Below are 25,595 nucleotides of genomic sequence, written 5' to 3' on the forward strand. Positions count from 1 at the left end.
GCATCTCGTCTCATCTCATCCTAAAGCAGACATCAAACATGGCGGATAAAATGTGCCTCAGAAGTATTTATTCCTTCTCCATGGACTGGAAATGGAGCTTAGCTGCCCACCACATTTGTAGATACCAAAAATGAGGTGAAATGCTCCCTATCCTGGCTGCCTAAGGGATTAAGCAGGTACCCTGGTGACTCTGCTCCAATGTGCTTCAGCAGCGTCTATGACCAAAGTCGGGCCAGGTGCAACTTTCTCATGGGTTTGGGCACAAACCCCTGTATTTCCACTGAATATTTTTTATTGCATGGGTAAAGAAAACACCGTCCGTCCCCTCTGCTATATGAAATAACTGCAGACTGCCCACAGGGGAGAGGGAGGGGAGCTCAGGAGCTCAGTTTGTGGCGTTAAACACAACTGCAGCCAGCGGGCTGTTGGCATTACCCGCCGCTGGCGAAAAGTCCATTTCCAAGCAGCCACCACTACACTGATTAAAATGGACTTGAACTTAAAAAAAAAGTACAGGAAAGATTTATTAGCACTGAAATTGCATTCTTGCCTGCAACAAGGACTTCTTTTTGATACCAAATAATTTGTTTCTGTCTAAAACCTGGAAATTTAGAAAGCTTTTCAAAATGCGTTAGCATTGTCCAAATAATAAGTAAATTGGGATGTTAATGAATGTGACTTCCTAAAAAAAAATGGGAAAAAATAAGCAACATACAAGGCTGGATCTCTAGCAGCTGTAAAAAGGGGTTGTTCTTTACACTCCTGTAACTTATTTCCTGTAAAAAGTAACTTCAATGTTCTTGGCCTTCAACCTGCAAAAATATGGGCCTGTGCATCAAGGAACCACGTGTGAAAATGCCTGAGGAGCCATAGGTGCTGCATCCTCTGCAGCACAGTCTGTCATCTCCGCTAATAATTATGCTACAGACAGATTTAGCTGCGCCCATTTTACAAACAGGAAAACTGAAAAGCAGCTACATCTGCTTGGCAGCTGTGTCAGCCTGAGATAGGCACAGAAATCCCAGTTTCCACATTTATTTTTAGCCAGATGAGATGGAATTGATACGAAAAGCCCAGTGAAATAAGTATGAAAAAGAAGCCATCACTCTGATGGTGAGGAATCTGAAGTGTTCTGTGCTGAAGATCGTCTCTGTGCAATATTAATGATTATGGATGATGGGGAAAACTGTTAAGCACTGAAAAAAAAAAGAAAAGAAAACTTCAGATGTGCCTCACTGGGAAACTAGAAAAGACACAGCTTCAAGTAATGATTATTTTTATTTAGGAAAACATTATACAAGGGACTCTTTCCAAGGAAAGCAATCTGGGTTGTGTCTGGGCTGAGTACACAATGTCATCCTGTTGCAAAAAAAGCAAACATCGTACCAGGATGTATAAACAGGAGTGTCATGTGTAAGACACATGAAGTAATCCTCCGCTCCAGGCAGCGGTGGGAAGGTCTCAGCTGGAGAACTGACTCTGGTCTGGGCACAGCGTTGGGAGGGAGCTGGGGACCAACTGGAGGCAGTCCAGAGAGAGCAGCAACAATGATCGGAGGCCGAACAAAAAATGACCTAAGAGGAAAGATTGAAAGAGTCGGGCTTGTTTAGTCTGGGGAAGAGATGGGTGAAGGAAGGCGCGCAAAACCTCCTGGAATATGCTTGAGGCTGCTGCAGAGAGGAAGGTGATGGGCTCCTCTCAACGCCCACCAAGTAGAGGGCAAGGCAGAGAAACGGCTGCAGATAAAAGAACTTTTCTGTTCAGTGTCTGTCCATGCTCCTGCCTTGTCTGCAGTGATCTCTGCCTGCTGTTTGTAAGGATCCTTTGAGATGTTGATTCCTACCAACACCAAGCTAAGATTAGAGTTATTAAACATTAACTGGAATGGACCTATTATCCAAAAAAGAAACAACGCTGTTACCTGTTTTCTTTCCCCCCCTTTTTTTTTTTATCCCTACCACAGAGCAGGGGAGTTAGCAGAGCAACCTGAGCTAAGTTCAGCATGGAGGTGCCTAATCTCTCCTTCATGCTTCTGTACTTCTAAAAAACTGTGCGAGTGAGCATAAATCCGCTGTATTTCAGATATCCTGTGAAAGGTTGTATCCCAGGACAGTTGCCCCTTGGGGAGGAAGAAATTTGTGACCTTGTTTAGCTGAGCAAGCACATCAGCTGCTGGAGTAACGATGCTGTAAGCATTTCCAGCCCAGCTGGAAAGGAGGTCACGTTGCAGGCGGGCTACCTGCCTCGCGGGGGGCTCACCGCCTGGAAGAGGCCGGGACGCGGCACAGGGATTTATGAGAATCCACAAAAGAGAGAGGAGAGTCGTGCACGGCTACTCCCAAAGCTGGAAAATCACTTGCACCATCTTGCTTAATGGTAACAAAGCCAACCGAGGGACGGGGACGGTGAAAGCGCTCGGTGGCGAGAAGGCAGGGGGTGGCAAATGAATGAAGCAGCGAGATCTGCTCTTTGCGGCAAGCAAAAAGTTTACCTAGCTGAAAGGATGCAGCAGGAGAGTTAGGGGTTTGTGAGACCAGTTTTCATTAGGGTTTACATTGTAATTTTGCCTAATTAGTCTCCAATAATTAATGCTGTGTGTGTAACGGAGATGTAATCAGACAAAATGCTGGTAAGTAAACCCCATGGAAACCATACATCTTTTGATAGTAATGATTATGTTCTTTTTTATTATTAAAGATCCCATTAGAAAGAATTTATTATTTTTCCCCTTTGTGAGAGAAATAATAAACATTACATCAGATGCTCTTATTTTTGGTATTGAGCAACCAAGTATATGTAATTAGCCACAGTTAAAAAGAAATTTTGCCTGAGTGGCTTTTGGGGAACATTACATCCAAATTACAACCCCGTAGATTTTTTCATGTGAAAATACACTATCGATAAATAACTCAAATACAGTTCGTCTGGAAAAAACATTTAGATCCTGAAGAGAAGGAAAGGAAAATGATGGCGCTGAGGGCCAGAAAACCCACTGGAGAGCGGTCGGTACCACCACGACTGCCCTCCCGATCACTTTTCTGGGGTATTTCTTTGCTTCCTGGGAATTCACCTGTGAAGGCTGAAGCGCCAGCACCCAGCAGCACCCCACTGAGGTGCACTCTGCAGGGGCAACCCACACCCAGTCCTTTGCCTGCTGAACCTTCTCCTCTCCCAGCAGTGTTAGGCTGGATGCTCACAAACACGTTAAAGTGTCTCCACCCCGATGAACCCCCAACCCAAAAAGGCTCATTCAGACCGAAGAAATGAGATGTGCAGCTTTGTTCCAGTCAGATCCAGGTCGGGGCCACAAAACTCCCAAGGACCTGACTGCATGTGAGAGATACAGTGCTTAATCCTGCGGGTTTCACAGTGAGGAAACAGCAAATATTGGGTTTGTTAATGGTTCTCTTGAATGTTTGAGACCAGGCCTTGTGCTGTACATGCTCTCTGCGCCCTTCACAAGTGTGACCACGACCCTGATCTGTGGGCAGTGGTGCTACCCCCAGGCTTTCTGTGACCAGGGAAAGAGGAACATCCCTTTGGTTGCAGCGTGGCCTCATGCGGAGCCTTTTGGTATGAAGCTGCCTGACCTACACGCTAAGATGCTTCGCAAGCATTATCCATGCCAGCAGTCAATAAATGTGACAGCAGTGGCACTGCCTGCATGGGGAAGTGAGGCTCCTCAGCATCTAGTGATAAGATGTCACATAATACAGCAGTCAGCGAGGGAGGAAATGAAATGAGAACTGCTAGAAACGCCGAGTGTTTGTTCTTTGCTTTTCGCCACAGAGAAATCCCTGGGGTGCTGATAGCATCCTGCAGAACGACGCGCTAACACCTGCCTGCTTCCCTCTCTCCTACCACCGCTTAGGAGGAACAATCGACGGTGTGGCAATTTATGCGAAAGAAATCCCCCCTGAAGTATGAGAGAGGCCATCAAAAATTCCTCTTCAGGATATAAAGGATGTACCTACAGCTGAAGAGACTCCGGTCAACTGGGAGGAACGCGGGTGGGATGGGTGGAGAGAGGCCATGAGGATGAGCAAGGCACTGGGAGGTCTCGCGTGCGTGGAGACCACCAGAGCTTGGCTCGTTTATCCCAACGAAACTGAGACAGAAGGATGCGACTTGTCCCTAGCAATGTATCCAAGGTGAATACTGGGGAGGAAGAAGAACTATAAACAAAAAGATAATGTCTTCTAGAAAGAGAAATGGGTTTAGTTAGCCTTTAAAATTAAACTGCCTGGAAACTGGGCATCTCACTGTCAGAGCAGTAAGGGTTTGCCTTCCAATGGGAGAAGCAATAAAAAAACTGCTTTTAATCAAAAAGTCGGCTTTCATCAGGAGGTTCAGTAACAGGGAATATAAGATGGTATCCCAGGGCTGAAGAGCTGGAACACGGAGTCCGGTCTCCCCTTCGACGGCAGCTTGGCAGATGATGGCAGTGGGAGGTATGGCATGGGAAGGCTGGAGGAGGGCTGGCACTGCTCTGCTCATCGAGTTAACGCAGCAGAACCCGGACTGCTCCACAGCCTCCATTCATGTTTCCATAGTGGGAGATGGTAAATGGGGAGCAGCAACGTATTTGCTCACATAAGCGATGCCTACCAGAGCTCGGGCTGCTTCTGAGAGCCACATAAGCCGCCAGGATCGAGACAAGAAAGGCTGTGCTCTTAGATACCTGTCAGGAGGTGTTCTGCCTGGATGAGAGACCAAGCACACCACCATCGTGGAACAGCCACAACTGCCACACTCGTCCTAAGATCGGCAGCTTCAAGAATTGCCCCTTTCTTCACAAAGGTATTACAGAGACTCGCCCAAACGTACTGAAAGTACAAAACTGCAGAACTTACTGAGGGGCTCTGAGGAAAGGAAGCAAGGCAGGGAGATAATGAGGAAAGCAAGGATGATCAGAGCCGAGGAACAGGGACGTGAGCAAGCCTTGTGGCGTTGTGGATGATGAACGCAGACGCCCATTCAGGCAGTACAATACAAACGCAATCACCTGCGCAGTTCAGACACGAGCTCAGGGAGCATGAAGTCCTAAGCGTAATCAGAGCTCACACGGTCACAGGCCCTGCAGCTCAGCAGCTACTTTTCGAACTCAGCTTTGTGAGCATGAGAAGTTGCATGGTGATGTGATGCAGCCATGGAAATCTGAAGCCAACTCAGCCAACGTGATCTTGTCTTCTGGACAAGCTCCAAGCAGGGAGAGGACACAGACTGCTCCCACGACGAGGCGATTGCCTGGCTGAACTGGCAGGCATGAAGGAAAAAGTCACATCGAGGAACTCTCTGTGGGTAAAAAAAAAAAGTGGTTCAAAATTCCCATTCTGTCAGTAATGGGAAACAGGAAGAAGGAACAACTTCATGATAACGATGACCTCTCAGAACAAGAAGATCCGCATTCCCAGGGTGGAGAGGCAATGTTCCAGCAGACGGCAAAGCCGGTGACTTCTGGCCGGTTCCAGATACCACTAAAAAAACAACCTACGGCTGCACCGTGCCTTCCCCGAACAGGGCAGAGCCTGCACCGTTCCTGTCTTGTCTTGGAGGGATGTTGGGAGACTCTTGCCAACGAGCATCCCCTCCTCCTGTGGCGCCTCACGTCCGAACAGGCCATGATCGCTTTGGGACATTGTCCACGTCCATGGGTGGCTTCCAGCTTTTGGGGGATTGCTCCTTCTCTGTTCCCACCTTCACCTCTCCAAAAGCTCTCGAGGCCTCCACCCTTGCAGCTGCACCGGAGGGCACAACCCACTCGCCCCTTTCCCGACACGTGCCGTGGGAAGGACAGCAGGAGTGGGCAGTCGCCGGCACAGCTTCGGAGCTTCCAGGAGAAAGCAAAGAGAGGGGATGAGCCCCATCGCGTGCTCACAGAGCTGGCAGAGGCTGCAGCCCAACCAGTGATATCTGGTGGGGAAAGAACTGAGCATCAGGGAACAGCTGGTGAGAAGGTTCTCTGTGCACAGAGAAATACTGAGCTGAGGTATTTTGCAGCTCTAAGGTGGGTTTTACAATGAAGTTGACATCCCAGACTAACCCTGGAGTGAGTATCCTCACCAGAGACAGCTGCGGCTGAAGTTCAAGGCTGTACATGGCCTGGCCCAGCGCTGGTACTTGACCCTTGGTCTGCAGCATTTGCTGGGAGCAAATCAGGCAGAGAAGGAAGAAGTCAGGACTGCAAACTCCGCGCCTCCTCCACCAGACTGCTGCTGAGACACAGCTTTGGTATTTCACAAGTACGTTGTCAATGGTTCCAGCTTTGTCCAGATATAAATAGCAAATTTTAATGGGACAGAAGCCGTTTCGCCCCGCAGGGCCATGCTCTTCCAGCTCAAGGTGCACGTTCATACCTTCCACGGGTGCCATCTCCGCAGCTGCACTTGGACGCGCTTTTAATGGAAAGCCATTACAAGAGGAAGTCATTTCCACCTCGTTCGCTGCTAGGAAATTTTGTTTCAGCAGACATTTAATGCAAATTTCAGTCGGTATCCACACTGAAGCCTCTGCTTGTTGAGAGTTGATAAATTTAAATGGCGCTTGCCTCAAGTGAAAAGATCTGAGTTTTATACTGCAGTGTTCGCTGTGGATCTTAAAAACAATGCATGCACAACTTACACTTACTGCAGGAATTCATTTTTTAGTTTCAAAAACACAGACACTTTTTAAAGTGATGTGCAGCCATGAATTTGGCCGACTGCTTAATTCCGTATACAGTAAGGATGTAGCAGGGAGCCTTTTCCATTTTGAATCAAATGGAATTTGTGATTTGCATGCACCTTTTGAGTCAAAATCAAACATTTGCCCTGGATTGGCCCTAGTTTAATTAAAATGATGAGAATGTGTGATATGCTTTTGGTCTAAGGCAAAAAGGATGCACAGCACTGAAATTTGGAACAAACATAAAAAAAATTGAGAAATGCATGGTTGGAAGTGATAAGAAATGCCAAGACTATGTATTACATGGGATCACGGGATGAAAATAGAAAATATCCTAAAAAAATTCTGGCGTACTGTGAAACTGTTGTCGGAAGGTTTGGATAGGATTACATGCTTTATGGATAATGTCCCTGTAACTAGCAGTGTCGAGGTTTGTAATCTTTGCTGTGGTCCTTCTGTAGCACTGATGGGGCTGCTCGTCGGCGTGAGCAGATTTTCCCCTCTCAGTTTGGTGGAAGGGGATGGGGATTTTATCTTGAACTGGTGGGGATCTTAACATTTGCAGAGATATATTTGTGTATACAAATTCATTTCTTTCTGGGGTAGGGTGCACATCTCTCACAAATGTAAGTTCTAGAAAACAATTGCTCATTTCTAGTGTCATCAATTTAGGGTTCTCTCTCTGTTATTCCTGTCACTTATGCCTTTGTGCAGCGCAGGATTCAGCAGTTTGGGGTATCAATATTTCAGGATGTTGGTAAACAGGCTTTTGAAAGCCTTTAAGCATGTACTTGCCTTTTGCCTTCCCAACCACAATGGCCAGAAAGGAGAACACGGGCACGTCCTCCTACCCCAGCCTGCAGTAGCTGGCCGGCAGGGAGGGGGTGCGTGTTGGGAATTGCTCAGAAAACTCCATTTTGGTGCATGAATTAGTGGATGAAGGGCTTAATCCCACTTCCCAATCGTCGCTTCCATGTAACTATGTCTGCTTCCTCCAGCCTATCCACACTTGTTTTCCACTGTCCCATCATTCTCTTGAGTCACTACTTTGCTCAGGTTGAAGGTAACGAAAAGCAGGGAATGGGGTAAGGTTTTAAGAACATATTTTCCCCCCGAAAAAAAAGTTTATATAAAAAAAATGTAATTTCAAAAAGCTGTTAAAAAGAGCAGATGATGCAAATAGATTTTGTTTTCACAAGAAAAAATTGCCACTTGAACAGCTGAGTTATTTACAGTCTAAGAGCTTTCCACTCCTAAGATGCTTGTTTGATACCAATAAAGAAAAGACCAACTTGACCTAATTTTAGTCACCCCAAAACTGGTCCCTGGTTTAGCCTGGTCCCTCGGGCCGCTTTTGTAGTCATCAGGAAGCGCCAGCCCCCCCTGCCAGGATGCTTCACCCCCCAGCCCTGGACACGGTGGAGATGAGGCAATGGATGCTGTGCCGGCTGCCGCGCCGAGGGTGCGAGCTGCCCCGCGGGGCCGACATCGCCACAGCAGCCCTTCAGCTGCTCACGTGCACACGGGAGAAAGCACAGGGCAGATACTATAATGCTGATATTGGGTTAAAGGGTCATTCTTATAACCACTGTTGAAATATAATGTCAGCTGCGTACAGCGATTTCATATGATAAAATTCCTTCCCGTATTAATTCTCCTCTTTTATGAAGAAACCCACATTGGGTCTCCATCAGCCCATCCCATTTCCTACAGCACCATGAGAGCTGACTTTATTTTAATTTGTAAATACTTTGATGTCTGTGGACTTGGCTCTTGTACAGTCCTAAACTACCAGCAGGAGGTAATAGTTTCCAGGACTTAACTTTACTTGATTTCCCACTATTCTTCAGGCTCCCTGATTTGCATTCATCTTAAGGGGGAACTATTCATTTTCGAGCTGAATTTTCTCCTGCTCTTGGGCTTCCTGCTATTCCAGGAGTCACGCAAGGCTCCGTTCTTGCAAACCAACCCATACATATGGTTTGAGAAGAATGGGTGGCAATGTGAATAGAAGGGGCCAAGCAGCAAAACTGCAGATGATTTGGGAAGGGGAGAGAAGGAAGGAGAGAGGTGCAAAGCGTAAGAGCTGGACTGGGAACGACCTGGGGAAACTGGTGAGGGTTTATCCCACTGTCGCTCACTCTGCCCTTTGTGCAGCATCTGAAGGGAGAGAAAAGTTTAAGAAAACTCCCATTTTTCCCTATATTTGCAGCAGTGTTTCAAGGGACCAGTTTTCCCAGCTCCCCCTGTAATATCCCAGGGTCCCACAGTGAAATTAAGCCAGCCCACCAGGACAGTTGCTCTCCTCCTGGTTTGGGTCTCCAGGAGCCACCGGGCTGCACCCCCCAAAAGCCACATAACGTACAGAGGATCAATCTGAGCAATCAGCTAATGAGGTTAGACCCTGTACGAGGATAAAGCCCAGCTCAGCCCTGGCCTTTGTCACATACAGCAAAATGCCCAGGAAGTAGAGGAGCAAGAGGAACTGGTGGCTGAGAGGAGATATTCCTGCCCCCAAGGGCATCTTCAACTAGGACAGGAGGGAAACTGGGCAAAGCAGCTCTGTGTACGATCACCTCGGACCCCAAAACTGTGAGTTCAGTGCCACCCACCAGTACCTAGCATCCTTTTAAAACTCTTAGCGAGTGCATCCATAAAAGCAGCAGCCAGCACGGCTGTCATCCCGCCACACACGGCTCGCGCAGCTTTTAGGGCTGTCATGAGCGTCCCCGTCCCTCGAGCAGAGGCCGATCCCTGGGATGCCCAGTGCAAAAGCAGATTTAATGTAGGTACAGCTTATTGCCACGGGTCAGATGGAGAAAGAGAGGCATAAACATCCCATCTTTGAGAAAGATGCCTTCTGCAGCCTCCAGGCTACTCAGCATACCCTGAAGGACCGAGCTCTTTGCACAGAGAACAGACAACCCCAGAACTTAATGCGATTTTAGAAGAGACATCTTACTCCCCCTCCCTCAAACTGTTTTGGTTTGGTGCCCAGAACATCTGGTCACCCTATAGCCTTTTTTTTTTAATCCTATAGATACATTTTCTCAGCACATTGCCGACTGCCAACAGATGAGCTGCAACTGCTGGCACCAGGGAGCCAGTGAGACATTAGCATGCGCGGCGGCTCGGCAGGCAGCCCCCTCCCACGCCGGCTCGGGGGTGCTGTGCGGGGCTGTGCTGGGCTTTGCCAGTCCTGGCCCTGCCTCGCCGCACCCCCAGACTAACCATACCCACTTGAGCCAGGCACATTTGTTTCCACTTTAAACGTGAGCTTTAGCCCCAGCTGAAGGGAAAGGGGTCTGTTCTAGTCTGAGAATGGCGTAGGCTTTTGGGGTGTTGTTTTGGGGCCATGGGTCCATAGGGCTGAGCTACGTGCCCACGGCAGCAGCCCTGTGCCGTGGCTGAGCCCCGATGGGCACCGGGGCTGGCTGCCACCACAGCCACCCATGGGCAGAGACTGGGGACAGCCCCCGCCGGCGCTGAGGTGGCTTAGGTCTGAAATTGTCATTATTAAATTCCTTACACAAACAGAAATATCTTTCCAAGACTTTTACCATTAGCCGTTTGTAGAAGGAAGTCTTTTTCCTTCAGCAGTGATGGGTCCCCGGTGAGCATGAAAGTTGCCCGTCACGGCTCGTGCCCGTGTCTGGAGCTTGGCAGGAGCAGAAGTGGCTCCTCACCCAGCGTGGCCTGAGATGACACAGACTCCTACCTCAAGGTAATCTCCCCAAGCTGTGCACTCCCAAGGGATAAAAACTGCCCATTAAATCCAGCCACAAGGAGCTCAGGGTGGGAAAAAAATGCCGGCAGCTGCTTTGCTGTGACACGTGCAGGAGGATGCGCAGAAGCCCTCTGGGGTGGGAGGCCACCGAGGACCCTCAGGACCTCCAGCAGAGCCTGTGAGGACCTCAGAGAACCACCATGAAGTGACAGAGGTCTAGGCTGAGCCTACAGCCCGTGACTGAGGGGCCTCGGGGTGCCTGGGGCAGCTCTGGAGACCCTTTGCACTGGCAGAGAAAGAGGCACAGGGATGCCTTTCTTGCGTGTATCATGCACATTGTGCACCTCATGCCAGTTTGGGGAAGAAATTCGTAAAGTGGTGGCTTTCTCCGGGCAGGATGGCTGTGTCCAGCCTTGCCACTAAGCACTGTCTCGCTGGAGGGGTGCGGGGCGTGCTCCCCTGGCACTTTGGGTGAGTTATTAACAGCCCACAGCTCACAACTGGCTCAGGCTAGGGGTCCTCTGGCACCACAAAAGCCTCACTACATGCAGTCAGATGGCTTCAGCACATGCTACGGGAACCTGACTTTTTCTCTCTCTTGTGTATTCCCCTACAAATGCATTTAAAATGTTGCTATAATGTCAAAAGAGACCCTTAGGATCATCAGATTTCAGAGGTCTAACTTTAAAAAAAAAAAAAAGCCCAAGGACCTCAGCACACCTAGCCAAGCAAAATGCATTAGAGCCAGGAATAATGATAAATCAGCTCTCTAGCACAGCACCACCGTTCCTGCCAGCTGCTTCGGGGTGTCAGTGCCCAGCGAGGAGCACCCCGGTCTCCTCTGCCAGGCCAGGGAGGACAGCGGGGCCGAGCACCACCATGACCACCCCAAGGGAGCATCACAGCCCAGAGGAAACCCCCGGGGCAAGAACTGGCTGTGCCACGCGGGAACAGCAGTTGTGGGCCGGTGGCCTGCAAAAAAAAGCTGTGCCTGGGCTGACAGCCCAGGGTTGCATCCTGCTGCCCGGTCCTGGGGCTGCTGTGGGAGGGAGAGGTGCTGGTTCACTGAGCAGCAAGGGGCAAAGCACAGCCGAGCACAGCACTGTTTGGGTTAGCAATACGCTAATATTAGTATAAATCGTAACATTTAAAAAAAGTGTAACAAAATAAGCAAATGTTTTTTTCAAACCTTACCTCAGTCATGACATAAGTATTTCAAGATGTTCACCAAAGTATTACAAATCACAGTGTGGGCTATCAATCTGTCAATGAATAGTACAAGCTTTGGTATTTTCGAGTGATATTTGAAATCCTAACCCCATAAGAAAATTAAGTCAGGCAATAACATCCTGTTTTCCGCAGAGAGCGCTCAGCTTCCCCAGCAGTGGGAAAAGGCTGCCGTAGCTGCACTCCTCATTCCTTAGCAAAGCATGTAATGCAAAGCACCAAGCATTAAGCCCTTCTGTTTTACACTGCACACTGATTTGGAAGCAAATATTTTTCCAACAACATCACCAAATTGAAAGCATTTTGCAAATCTGAAACCTTCTCACAATATTGTTTTGGGAAAAAAAAAAAAACCTGACTGAGCGAGCGTCGATCTGTCAGTGACAGAAGCCATTGCTGACAATTTAGCTGGAAAGTGCTAACCCACCGTGTCAGCAGCACTGCCATCCCACCCAGCCCGGCGGGGTGCTGCCGGGTGCCGGGCCCCCCCAGGGCTCTGGACTGGCCCTGGCCCCATCGGGCAGAGGCCGGACCCCGACACCCTGGGCTGGCTGCACCAGAGACACCCTGTCCTGTCCTGCTCCATCCCCTCCCATCCCGTCCCCTCCTGCTGCATCCCATCCCATTCTGTCACATCCCATCCCTTCACATCCTGTCCCGTCCCGTCCCCTCCCATCCCATCCCATCCCATCCCATCCCATCCCCTCCCCTCCCATCCCATCCCATCCCATCCCATCCCATCCCATCCCATCCCCATCCGTCCCCTCCCTTCCCATCCCATCCCATTCCAACCCATCCCATTCCATCCCATCCCACCCCACCCCATCCCATCCCATCCCATCCCATCCCATCCCATCCCATCCCATCCCATCCCATCCCATCGCAGGGAAGCAGAGACAGGCACTGCTGCTGCCCCCTGCCGCGGGACCGGCCCCCCAGCCCACGAGGACATCCTGCCCATCTTTTTGGGCTGAAATCTGGAAAAGCGCATCTCCCACAAGATGGCACCGCTCCGGCTGCTCCTCCTGTGCACAGAGCGGTAACGGGCACTGCGGGGGCAAGGCAGGGGCAAGGTGCCCCAACACCAATCCCCGGGCCACACGCGCTTTTTACCGCTTTACAGCTTTATTAGACTATTTGACGGAATTGGCATAAAGCGTTAAAAACGCAAACGTGAAAACCAGACGCAGCCACGGCAGAATATAGACGAGACAAATACAAAAGTCGGAGGCACAATCCTGTTGCCACCGTGCAATGTCACAGCGTAGATACCCCACAGGTTGCCCAGAGAAGCTGTGGCTGCCCCCTCCCTGGAAGGGTTCAAGGCCAGGTTGGACGGGGCTTTGGGCAACCTGGGCTAGTGGAAGGTGTCCCTGCCCAGGGCAGGGGGGTGGCACTGGGTGGCCTTTAAGGTCTCTTCCAACCCAAACCAGTCTGTGACCCCCCAGGGCACCCACCATGATGGGCACCACACAGCAGGTCCCGCCCAGCCAGGCAGAGGTGGCCAAGGGACCAGGCCGCTGGGTGCCCCCCAACCCTCCCGGAGGAAAATCTTCACCTCTTGCCTATTTACCGAGGGCGAACACAGTCTACGAGGCCGTGTCCCTGCCACAGGCATTGTGAGGGATCAGCTTTCAGCAGACAAAGGGAAGGAGAAGCAAAAAGAAAGGCAGAAAGCAGCAAGTTCCGCCTTGCCAAACCAGCCGGGCAGACCGGTTCTTTTTTTAGCTGTTTTGTGACTGAAGGAACTTCCAAGAAAAGAAAGAAGAAAAAAAAAAGCCCAACATTTTGATTGAGATTACCAGTAAGCGAAAATAGTTTAAGGGCCAAGGATGTAGCCTCAAAGGACTGTCAAATATTGGGGGGCAGAGTGTGAATCTAAACCTAGACAATTCACAATAAATAATAAAAATCGCTTTTTAAAAAAATAGGGAAGAGTTTAAAATTGCAGAAATGCGGGGCAAGGTGCCCTAAGTGGCAGGAACTGGGGCCACCCGAGGCCGAGCCCCGTCCCGAACTCCTGCCACGTGCAATTCAACAAAAAACAACTGGCAGGGGGATGCTGGGGTGAGGGCTGGGCCCCAGAGCCTTACCTGGGGGGGCCGCCTCCCCCCAGGCGCTTGGGGAGGGGAGCATTGGCCCTCCGAGACTGGAATGAAATATATGACAGATGGTTTAAAAAAAAGCAATTATCAAAGGGGAAGATTTTGGAACATATCCTTTGAAATAAAAATTTGTTTAGCATTTTTAGCAGCTGAAATAATTTTCAGAACATCTGATGAGAGATTTAAGTGCTTCATTTCCTCCTCTCACTCGCCAAGCCATCCGTTTGAAGATTGTCTGTGGCACATCTAGTTCTCTGTTTTATTGCTATTGGTATTTTTCATTGGATAATGGTAGAATTAGAGATCAATGGAAGAGAGGTATGAACCACAATATTCCCGTCCGTTTGAATGTGCGGGTGCTTTTGAAATGCTCCGCGGCTTTGCAGAAGATGGAAGAAACGTATTCTGTGATTCTTTAAATACAACTACATGAAAGTATGTCTTATTACATCTTTCCTTTCTTCCCCACCTTTCTCTGTTCTTCTGTTCTTCCTTGACAAGAAAAAAAAAAAAAAGAAAGAAAAGGGAATGAGCTGTCTCCCTTGTCCGTTATCCATAGGATGTGCCAGATCACTGGAAAAATTAATAAGATCACGTACCTGAAGGTGAGAAAGTACCTTTCCATCCCAGGCTGCAGGCAGCTGCTCTGCAACGCAGCGGAACCTCTCTCTGAGCTCTAAGATGGGATCTGCCTTTAAAGGCCAGAGAAGAAAAACTACCACTTCATTATCTAAATGTTAAGGACAGATCGCAGCTAAAAATCCGTGATTTCTTTCTAGCTTGAGTGTGTTCATTTTCAATTTCAGAATTTCCAGCCCTCTTCTTTGTGGGCTGCCGCTGGAGTCGGAGCCGCGCTGGCACTGCCACCTCACCACCCGATGCTTCCTCGGTTGAAGTCACGTTAAATCCACCAGACCCGTGTGCAACTGCCGCTCGGGGTGATCAGTGGCTGGAGATCAGTGCAATAACCCATTCCTCTGTTCAGAAGATCCTTCTTAAAATTGAGAATTTTCGACGGAATCCGTGCTAGTTTTTAAGGATTAAGGTAAAAAGGAACGAGGCGAGTTTCTGTACGCTGCACTCACCCAACGCTGATTTTCAGCATTTTCTGAAACTCAGGACTAATTGATAAAGTGTCCTGGTGTTTGAAAACTGCTCCAAAATATTCCAGTTTGCACAAGGAATTTGGATCGTAAAGAGTGAATTGAAGAGTATAGCCTCAAATAGTTTCCACCAAAGCAGATCTTGAGTGATGAGGAAGACTTCCAGGCTACCCACATAACCCAACCATGGGCAAGGGTCAACTCATGGGTTACAACTTCTGGACTCAGAGTACAAGTAATATTCACAACAACATATTCAGTAATAAAAAACGCGCGGCAGTAGTCAGCACTTTTCCCTGAATTCAGATTCAGGCCCTACGTAAACAATAGCCCCAAAATTCAAGCGGAGCTCCCAGCTGCTGTGGGTTTTCTGTCCGTAGATGGTGGTCGCCTTCCCCAGGGCGCCCACACAGCGGTCGGAAGAACTCGGCGGCGGTGTCGGCAGCGGGTCCTCGTGGACACGAGATCCCGCCGAGGGGCGCTGCCCGGGCGGGCAGGAGGCACCCACTTCTCCTGGGCGGTTAACGTCCGCGCTGGGCACCGCCGCGAAACGCCCGGAGATGCTGCACGTTCAATGGGATGAGTCTCGGAAAAAGAGGATAACAAGTCCCTGAACGAGATTAAAGAAGTTCACTGCTTCTGGTGCGAATTTGGAGGAGAAATGCACTCTAATCTTCCACCGAAGGGGAGATTCAAGGCCTTTAAGTCTCTTAAACCGTGTTTGTTAGGGCTGAGCCGTGAACTTCCCTCCAGCTCTGCGGCTCCTTCCGGCGGAGGGGGCGAGGGGAGGGACAAGCGCTGCCAAACCAGAGGGGACGGGGCGGGGGCTCTGCACCCAGGGACTGCTACCAGGGCTGGGGCATCCTTTGGGACAGCCCTCAGCAGGGAATCACCGCACCCCCCATCTGCACCTGGGGTGCCTGGGGCTCCTCTTCCCCCCAGCCTCAGCACCGTCCCCACCTTGAAGCCACAGCAGCACTCACACATGGCAGCCGGGGAATTACCACCCAAAAAAAGGGGGTACACAAAGGTAAGGAAAAACACATCGAACCTCAGTCCCGTCCCTGGGAACTGAGTGGTCTGACGTGGACAGCTGCAAAAGCTTCTCTTTTTATGGGAAAAAGAAGGATAACTAACCTTAGAGCTAATTACAACTGAGAGGCTAAGAATATGCATTTTGAATTTTCAGTGTAGCGAGATCTACGCTGAAGGATTTTGGTTTTATTATTATTTTTGCAGCGTAGACCTGAGTAGAAAAAAATCCCAAATGTCAACGGGTGGATCTAAGCACCATGGAAATACAAGCGGAATCCAAGCGGATCACAAACTCGCAGCTTTTTTTCTTTTTTCTTTTTTTGAGAAATACCGTGTGGGAATGAGAAAGCCTTGGTGAGAAAGTGTGCGACGTCGACCGGGGTTTGCTCTGAGAGGTGCGGAGGTGCTGGGGGTGGCTGCGGACGCCCTCGGGGCACGAGCCTGCTCGTGCTGACCCTCCGGAGGAAATCGCACCGAGACCTCCTCGCTCCCGGCTACAGCACATGCGATAGGAATTCATCTCCCTGGCCTGAGAAAAACAATTTTTCCTGAACTCCTGCTGTCTCCCCGGGGCGTCCCCCCGCCGTGCGGCGGGTCAGGATGCGGGGGAGCCCGCAGGAAGCCCGTTCCCTGGCTGGCGGCAGGCGCAGCCCCACGGTGCCGGGGAAACGTGTGAGAGAAATGAAGCGAGTGCTTTCAGGGGAAAACGGAGGAAACGCTGTGCTGGAGTCAGAGAGATGATTTAGCAATAACTGAAACGCAGCCATCGGGAGCTTGGGGGATGTTTTTCATTCTCGCACTCCCTAAGAAAGGTGCTAATTTTCCCGGGTGGACATTGCCCGGGGCTCTGCGAGGGGTGGGGGTCAGGGCCGCGACACACAGGCACATCACAGCAAGGGTGCTGCTAGAAAAAAAGCAAATCCATGTTTTTTCCCTGGTTTTGGTTAGCTGGAAGTCAGCGCAAGGGCAGCGAGGAGGGGTACGGCACAGGAGTCGGTGCACTGGCTTTGGTTAAAGGACTCGTTCGATGTTGCCTCTGCTCAGCCAGAGCTGAGCAGCCCTGGCACCGCAGAGCTCGGTGCTCGCTGCCTCTGTCCCAGCTGAACAAACCATTCCAGTGCTGGGGATCCAGCGTCTTCCCTGGGAAAAACTTAATACAGTCTTGGGGCAACTTCCCCAGTCTGACACTTTTTTTTTTTTTTTTTGATAGGACTCTGATGTAGGCAAATCTGTGGTTTCGTAGGACTGAGATAAACTAAAATAAACATGATTTAATCAAGGAGACTCAGCCATGAAAGATGAGTGCAAAGGGGGGTTGTGTTTGGGAGTACACTAAATCTTTACGGACTTTGCTGTGCAGCTACAGGGGGACCAAAACACGCAGAGATGTGAATCACTCCAGGGGCATGAGGTTCTCATTTAAAGTCTTCATGCCTGTCATCTTTCTCTTTTAATTTTTTATTTTATTTATTTTTTTTCTGCAATAAAGACCGAAGTGACTGTCTTCATCTACTTCAATCATAGATTTTTCTGATTAGACCCCCAAGGAAAATGAAAGATGCATCGGGCATCTAAGTGTGACTCGTGTTTCCCTCACCAGAGCGCTGCAGATGTGTGTGTTCCACAGATACTCTGTTTGAAACCAGGGGAGTCTGGAAAAACACTTCTGCCATCTGGCCAGGAGGGTGCCCACCCTTCACAGGACTTTCCCAGGAAGTTTTAAGGCTCAGACTCTACTTTCCTTTGAACCTGACATTCCTGGTAAGTTTGAGTGGGAAAGCGCATTTGATGAGCAGTGCCGTAGCTGCTGCAGACACTGTATTTAGGAATCACAGAATCACAGAGTCATCTCGGTTGGAAAAGACCTTGAAGATCATCCAGTCCAACCATGAAAACAGATATTTAGGAAATAAGCAGTTTGGCACCAAGCCTGGGCCTCGTGGGCTGGCTGAGGAGCCTCGGTGGGGCCGGAGGCACGAGGGGCTGCACCGGCCGCCCCCCAGCACCAAGGTGTAGCCAGGACTCATTTTCTTCATCCACCAGAAACCCCTGGGACATGGTGAGCATCAAAGCAAGCTCCTTATTTCAGTGACCTGCTGTAGGGGATGGAGTGGGGCAGCATCTCCTAAGGGAGCCCTTATTACTGATTTCTTCATAACTTCCTTTGCACGTTTCTTATTTGTAAGTATCAGGGAGGTATCTGCTCCTCATCCAGGACAACACCAGTCACTTCGGAAGCCTCCACCCTCAAGCGTGGGGGGCCACTACAGTCACTGCTGACACAGGGTAGCACCTCAAAAGGCAGAGAGGCTGCTCACGGCACTGTCCTGCAGGAAACATTTCCAGGCTCGGACACAATATGACAGGATAATATTGAATATAGGATAATATATAATATTATCTTGAAAAAAAAAGTTTGCCTTTAATGGTAGTGGAGGGTTGCCTCCTGGAAGGCCGCAGCTGTGCTGTGACACAGTAGAGGTGGCACAGACCCGGGTACACACCTCCAACTCGAGCAGCCTGAGAAATGAATTGTCCCATTTTGCAAAGGTTTACTGGCTTCTGATGTCTTCCTTGTCCACAGCACTTTGAATTAAAAACGGAAATGCTGTTAAGCAGGGAAGTAGTACTGTTGCACGTTAGTTTGTTGATAGGGGAGAACCTGTCAAATTTTCTTCATTCCTGCATGGTGCAGGACAGTGCATTCCTCTTCCTTGGGGTCCAAGGAGTTTATGTTCTGTTCAGATGAAGGGGCAGGAGGCACAGTGCTCCACCAGTCAAAAAACGTGTGTTGTACCCCATTCCTGAATATACTCAAAGCCCCCCACATTGCTGCGGCCCCGCCAACACCCCTCGATCCACGGCGACTGTGGGGAAGCATCGAGGCAGGACGGGGTGGGCTCACCCCCTTAAGAGGTCTTACCCCTTTTCACTTGTCCGATGGGTTGACACACGCGACACCGCTCAGCGAGACACTTTGAGATTTGCCGACGGCGGGACGGGCGTCCCTGCGCTTCTTCGCCAAGAGCCTCCCGTTCAGACACGGCTGCCCCCCCACTGCCCTCCGGCACCACAGTGGGGACCTACCGGCAGCGTTACAGGCCGGCTGCCTCAGCTGACCAGCATCTCCCAGTACCAGCCCTGGGCTGCGGGTCCTGCAGCCTCCCCAGAGCCAGGTGGGGTGGCCCCAGGGGGAAGCAGCCAGTGTTTCCACCCGAGACAACAGCCATGGCCAGAAAACAAGCGGGTTTGCTCACGTAAGAGGAACCGTTAGGCTGAAAGCGGGGGCACCCGGTGAGAAAGCTGAAAGCTACTGCCTGGTGTAGGGCTTCCTATGTCCAAAAACTACCTTACGCTAAAAAATAAAACAGTCTACGAAGAAAATTCACTGAGTTGAGCCAATATGAGCGATTTGGGATAAGTGAGTCCAAGGAGATGAAGCATGTTTAATGTAATTACACATCCACTTCTTGTGATGTACGAGCATGCGAGGCATTACTAATCCCCACACAGATACCTGCAGGGAGGACGATCACGAACAGCTGTTTGGACAACAAGAAATGAACCACACAAACTCCCGGTTCGGCAGGGTTTCGGGAGTCAGAGCTTGTCCGGTAAGTGCAAGATTTACAAGGAATTAAACAGCGCTCCATGAGAAAGTACATTAGTTTCTTATATAAATCGCACTGCCAACTCATTTATTATTGCAATAACCTTCAGCGTTTCCATTATTGGAGAGGACTTCTCCTGAAATGAAAAATGACTTCCCTAACTCGGCGCGTGGAACTTGCCGTCAGACCCAGTTTGGCTTCTTATTTCAGATGGCATGAAAGAAGACATAAAGCCTTACGCCCAAAGCGTGCTATTGATTGCAAACTAATGCGTTGTGTGAGTTTATTGTGTATTGGGGAGTTAATAAATAAGAGAGATAATAATGCAAACAGTATCTCTCCTCTTGGCTTACACAGGAAATCTCCTACTTGGTGGCTGCTGAGGACAGTTAAGCTGCCAGCACCGTTGTTTACATGTGGCCCATTTAATTATGAGAACCTATAAGCTCTTTACCGTCATATTACAGTACTTTAATAACCTATATTTTATTTACACCTAGTTTCCAAGTTTATTACACTTATTATCAAGCATTCACTTAAGAGAATAATTAGAATGACTTCTATGGATTTTCGGGGCTTGCGGAAAGCTAACGATGAGGAGCAGCCGCCTCCTGCGACGAGCTGCGGGAAGGATTGACGGGACCGCTGGCAACGCTCCTGCCGCGGCCTCTCAGAGCACTGGGGGAAACCTCCCTGTCACCAAGGGCTGGCAGCAAATGAGGGGACTGTCCAAACTATATATCAGCGCACACTGAATGCATGGGTCAAGGGATTGTCCCAAGTCCCAGGACTTGACCCTCTGGGTGTCTCTGTCACTTCCCATGAGGGAAACAGAACAAGGGCGGAATATTTGTACACATCTACCAACAAAGAGAGCGGGGACCCTGAGGACTGAGTGCAGTGGCACCGGGGTCAGACCATCCCATACAGTACCACCACAGGTGTGTCGGGAGGCTATTCATGACTATATTATAAAACACCTCCCAAATGGCCATTTCTGAATGGGGGGCAAAGAGCAGGAGGGGCCCCAGCACCCGGGAAGAGCTTTCTGACCTGTCGGGATGCCTGCCTTGGACTGGCTCTGCATCCCCAGCCGGCACTGTGGGAGCCCTGCTGCCGGGCTGGAGCCCTCGCTCGGGGAGGGCGTAGCCTTTTCAGCATTGTTAAAATGGGTTTGGAGTGTACAAACCACAGAAATTAAGTTAGTGGCGCTCTGAAATATGGATCTGTCAGGTATGACAACTTGCCATGGCAAACATGTCCCTGTGGCTAGAAAGATCCCCCGCGGGGGTTCTTCAATGCCTGGACTTATTCAAGATTCAGGCCTACGGTTGATCATCAGCTTGAACCCAATCATGTATATCACAACCACTTTGTGTCGTGACAGGAACATGCTCCTGCAGCGAGCGGGCCGGGACCCAGCCCTGAAGCTCACGAAGAGCCGGAGCCCCAACTCAGGGACGTGCCTGTGGGGGGGGGGGGTACGGGCACCCTGGCAGCCCCCCGGTGAGCGCACGGCACCTCCAACACCATCACCCTCCCCCCCCCCCCCCCCCGACGGTGCATTTCATCGCTGCTAACAAAAGCACATCGATAGCTGAGCCGTACTCTGCCCTAAGCACGCCCGGGCAGGCAACAGCGTTCTTTCCACCGTTGCTGTCCGTGCGCGCTGTAAGCGGCAGATATAGGTCAGGGAACCATTAGACCGGAGAGAAATCAGAATTCAGATTGGTTTTCAAGACAGATCTGATCAGTTTAGATAAAACCAAAATCTAGCCACGTTTGTATAAACAACTCAGACGTAATTATTTTCAAACTATTGGCCAATGTACATGTTGCCATGTGTGTCCTGCTTTCAGGAATTAATGTCTTTTACTCATAAGCCACCTACTGCTGTTTACTTTATTAATGACATTCTGGTCATCTCTCCTGAGGGCAGTAAATGAAAGCTAAATTTGGCTCACTGTCTTCATTTCAATGATTTAGTCTATCAGGCACTGACTTTTTATAAAGCTGCACTAAATGTAGACAAATATAAAGAGAATTATTGTTTACTGCTAATGAGCAATCATGTGGCAATAGCTCTGTTTTGCTGCAGAAATGAAGAGAATTTTCCATTGTTCTTTCCCAAAGGCAGCGCTGGTGTTAGACGTGGCTGATGGCTCTTAGTCACGACCTCCGGTAACCACCGCAGAGAGCAGCCCTCACCCCACACATGTTGCAAAAGACCCAGAACCACCCATCGAGATGTTTCGGGGAGGCTGGATAGTTTCACTATGAGCAAAAAATGAATGAGTCCTCCTAAAAGAAAACATATTGACATCCACTAAACAGGTCACTGCTACACTCGACGTGATAATACATTTCTTAAACGATACATTTTCCCTGGTCCTTTAGATGTTCGATAATGCGCGGACCACCCAAGTTAATTTAATGCAAATGTAATTTAACAGATTCCTTGTGTATGTCTTCGAAATGTCTCCAGCTTCTTGCACCGCATCCATCTAAAAAGGAGCAGGATTTTACGCTAGCTCAGTACTTTAAAGTCGGGGTTGAAATGTACAGTAAAAACTTATTATTTCCACACACACACACTCCTCAGGAATGAGCTGGCAGTCAGATCCCTGCAGCCTCCCCCCACCACTGCTGCATGGGGATCCCTTCCCCAGGGACAGCGATGCAGCTCCGGGGCCGGGAGCGGTGCAGGGACCCGTGTGGGTCCCCCAGTGAGGGGCAGACATTTGGGGGGGGTGAGAAAAGGCAGCACCGACACCGGCTTCCATCAGCTTTTTGCATCGGACGGCAAAAGAAAAGAAACCATGCTCCCATTCAGAGGGTGCAGACGGCGCCTTGTGGCACGCGTCTCGCAGCCAGGGACATTTTCCAGCAGCGTTAAACTTCGGGTCATCTCAGAGAGAGCGAAAACAGGTGGGCAGGATCCCCTCTGGCCAGGCATGCCCCGAGGAGATCCCGTGGGACCCAGGGCTGGGCACCCTCAGGATGCTGGAGCACCCAGGAACCAGGCAGCAAGGAGCAGCAGGCAAATGACAGCAACATTTTTACTTTACACAATGGAAACCAACTTGACTCACCAGACCAAACATTTCAGCTCAAATAATGATTCCCATTAAAGAAATGACAACCCTGCCTTATAATGTGTGGGGTATAAAGAAAGGCATTTATAGTACGGGAAACTAATTGGTTTAGGAATCAAATTTGAAAAATGCAACATCTTCATACAGCAGTGGGAGTGCAAACACTCCTATTTTAATGAGCTTCCTCTAAAGGAGGCTAATGTGTAATATTTCTCTGTATGAGTTTGCATTAGAAATCTGCTGAGATGGGAATACTCATTACCTGCTACTATCTGAGCTTTGCACAAAAATATTGGCTTCTCCTGAGTAACCTGACGCGATTATCAATGGCTTGGGGAAGGCATCGTCTGATCGAGGCCTGAAACAACCGTCGTGATACGCAGGTGTGCGGGGAAATTTTTTACAAAGATGTGATGACTTCTTAGAAACTACGCACGATGAATATTAAACGAATCTGGGAAACTCTTCGTCCTGATGCCTCAGACCAGCCCCATCCTTTCCACTTGCTTTCTAATGAGTCTCATTTATACTGCTGCAAACATATTTTTCTCATTATTTCTCTGTAATTCTGGAGGACGTGCAGCAGTTTCGGCGGGAGCGTGAAACTCCCAGGCACATGCGAGGTGTGGTCGTGCTGGCCGGGCTCAGGCCGGTGGGTGCAAGAGGCAGGATGAAACATCAATTTACAGGTAAGAACAGATTTCGGTAGGGATTGTGCCTACAGGTTATTCGCTCTTCTCTTTCCCGTGAAGCCAATTTAGGCAGCGCAACACTGACCTTTGAAAAGCGTGACCGTAACGTTCAATAAATTCTGTCTTTACAGCTGCACCCTATTGCTGCCGCCTCCTTTCGTTCAAAGGCGAAGGGATCCGCGGCTTTGCCGAAACTTGCAGCATTGGAGTAGTTGAGGTTGCGGGTGTCAAAGGCCTTGATGAGATACGATCAAGCAGTTTTGATGCCCAACAGCTCTTTTTCAAGTTGATGAATTTTTGGATTCCATTTCCGAAGGTTAACTTTTCGACAACAATGTACAGTCACCCGGTGCATGCAAATCAAACAGTTTAAGACTGAGGATAAGAGCACAAAGAGTCCTGCTGCAATTGAGACGTCTGTTGCATACAGAAAACACTGTAAAAAAGGAACCTTGAATATTTCTGCTGGCCACTTAAGGGGGTATTTATTGACAAATATTGAAACAACAAACACAAGCTCCTGCTATTTCCAAATCCACAGACCGAAACGGTGTGAAATGAGGAAAATCTCAGGTAGGGGTTGAGCGCGTGTGGCCCCGGGTGCTGCGGCCCTGCCGTCGGCAAAGCCGGGGAATGCCCACCTGCCCCTCGCTCCCCCCTGTGCTGCTAGCTCACCCTTCCCAACAGGGCTTTTCCTCCAGAAGAGATTGGAGCAGTTAAAGCACTTCACAGGGCTGCGGCTCTTCCTGCAGCTCCACCTTCACGAGGAGAAGCAGAAAAGGTGATGTCTGTGCTAGCAGGGCTTCATGGGCATTTATACTCCGTGCTATTTAAGATTAAAATCCCTTTCATGGTGATCATATACATTTTCCCAAGTAAAATTAAGGGACTTTTTCCTCACCTTATCTTCAAAAGCTGTAGCCAGAACTGTTAATGAATATGCTACTATGCTTATTAGAGTTGTTGTTTGTTTGCATTTAGCTAAAATAAATTTGAAGAAAGGCTCGCCAGATGCTTTTTTAAAAACAGTGGTAGAAAAAACCCCACTTGAGCAGGGGTGTTTTGGAAAGAATTTCATTTGCATGCCTTCATTTATTTTCATTTCAGCTTGCTTTTACAAATGTTGAAAACCACAGAGAAATCTGACTTTGCTAGGGCTCCTTCTCCAACAAGCAACGCTGTGCTGAGTGGTACGTAATACTTGAGGCTTTACATGTCACCATGAGAGCTATTTATAAACCACAATAAACACCACATTTATAAGGAACACTCGAGCTCTTCCAGAGCAGACACTGCTCACTACCTGAACACAGAGTTCAGAAGCGCTTCTTCAGTACCTGTGGTGCAAACTCGGAATAACTTCTTGGAAATATCAGGAAAACACCTTTGGAATACGTGTGCTCGAGCGAGGAGTGATGTTGCAGGTGTGGTGAAGTGCGGTCTTGCCACCCCCGCAGTCCCCCACCACAGCAATAGGGCTGGGTTCTTCACTAGCCGAGTTGTGTCAGGTGGTGGCCTGGCTCCTTTCAGTCACATCTAGCAGCTGGGAACTGGGGGCACCTGCCTGCCCGCTCCCAGTGGGTGCCCAGCTCTGGCTCCTTGGACCACTGATGGTCCACGGACAGCGGTGTGGCAACCTTCCAGCAAACCTGAACCTTCCAGCAAACCTGAACCTTCCAGAAAACCTGAACCTTCCAGAAAACGTGAACCTTCCTGAAAACTTGAACCTTCCAGCAAACCTGAACCTTCCAGCAAACCTGAACCTTCCAGAAAACTTGAACCTTCCAGAAAACTTGAATCTTCCTGAAAACCTGAACCTTCCAGAAAACCTGAACCTTCCTGAAAACCTGAACCTTCCTGAAAACTTGAATCTTCCTGAAAACTTGAACCTTCCAGAAAACTTGTATCTTCCAGACTGGACGAGAGGAAGCATTTCTTCACCCAGAGGTGGTCAAACCCTGGAACAGGCTTCCTGGAGAGGGGGTCGCTGCCCCAGGCCTGTCGGTGTTTAAGAGGCGATTGGACAATGCCCTTAACAACAGGCTTTAACTTTAGGTCAGCTCCGGAGGGCTCAGGAGTTGGACCAGATGGTTGTTGTAGGTCCCTTTCAGCTCAAATAGACTATCGTATCGTATCGTATCGTATCGTATCGTATCGTATCGTATCGTATCGTATCGTATCCTACCCTACCCTACCCTACCCTACCCTACCCTATCCTACCCTATTCCTGTTGGCGGCCGTGCCCTCAAAAGGCAAGGGAGCATCTGCCAGAGGTTTTGGCAAGAGGTGAGGTGGCTGTGCCGCCCGCACTGCCGCATGTTCCAGAGGCTGCTGCTT

The 25,595-nt window shown here is 49.5% G+C and overlaps 1 protein-coding gene across 1 annotated transcript in view; it reads right to left on the reverse strand.

Annotated features, from left to right (window-relative positions):
• LOC141937688 (uncharacterized) overlaps nucleotides 1–5,068 on the reverse strand; it is a 96,497-nt gene extending 91,429 nt beyond the window's left edge. Inside the window, exons 1-2 of the mRNA XM_074855720.1 lie at nucleotides 5,006–5,068; nucleotides 1,387–1,574 (exon numbers count right to left, since the gene is read on the reverse strand). Of these exons, the coding sequence (XP_074711821.1) occupies nucleotides 1,387–1,574; nucleotides 5,006–5,037 (220 nt within the window). The 5' untranslated portion in view covers nucleotides 5,038–5,068. The remainder of the gene's footprint in view (nucleotides 1–1,386; nucleotides 1,575–5,005) is intronic.
• Between the last annotated feature and the right edge of the window lie 20,527 nt (nucleotides 5,069–25,595).

This window comes from Strix uralensis, chromosome Z, assembly GCF_047716275.1.
Source record: "Strix uralensis isolate ZFMK-TIS-50842 chromosome Z, bStrUra1, whole genome shotgun sequence".
NCBI classification, from domain to species: domain Eukaryota; kingdom Metazoa; phylum Chordata; class Aves; order Strigiformes; family Strigidae; genus Strix; species Strix uralensis.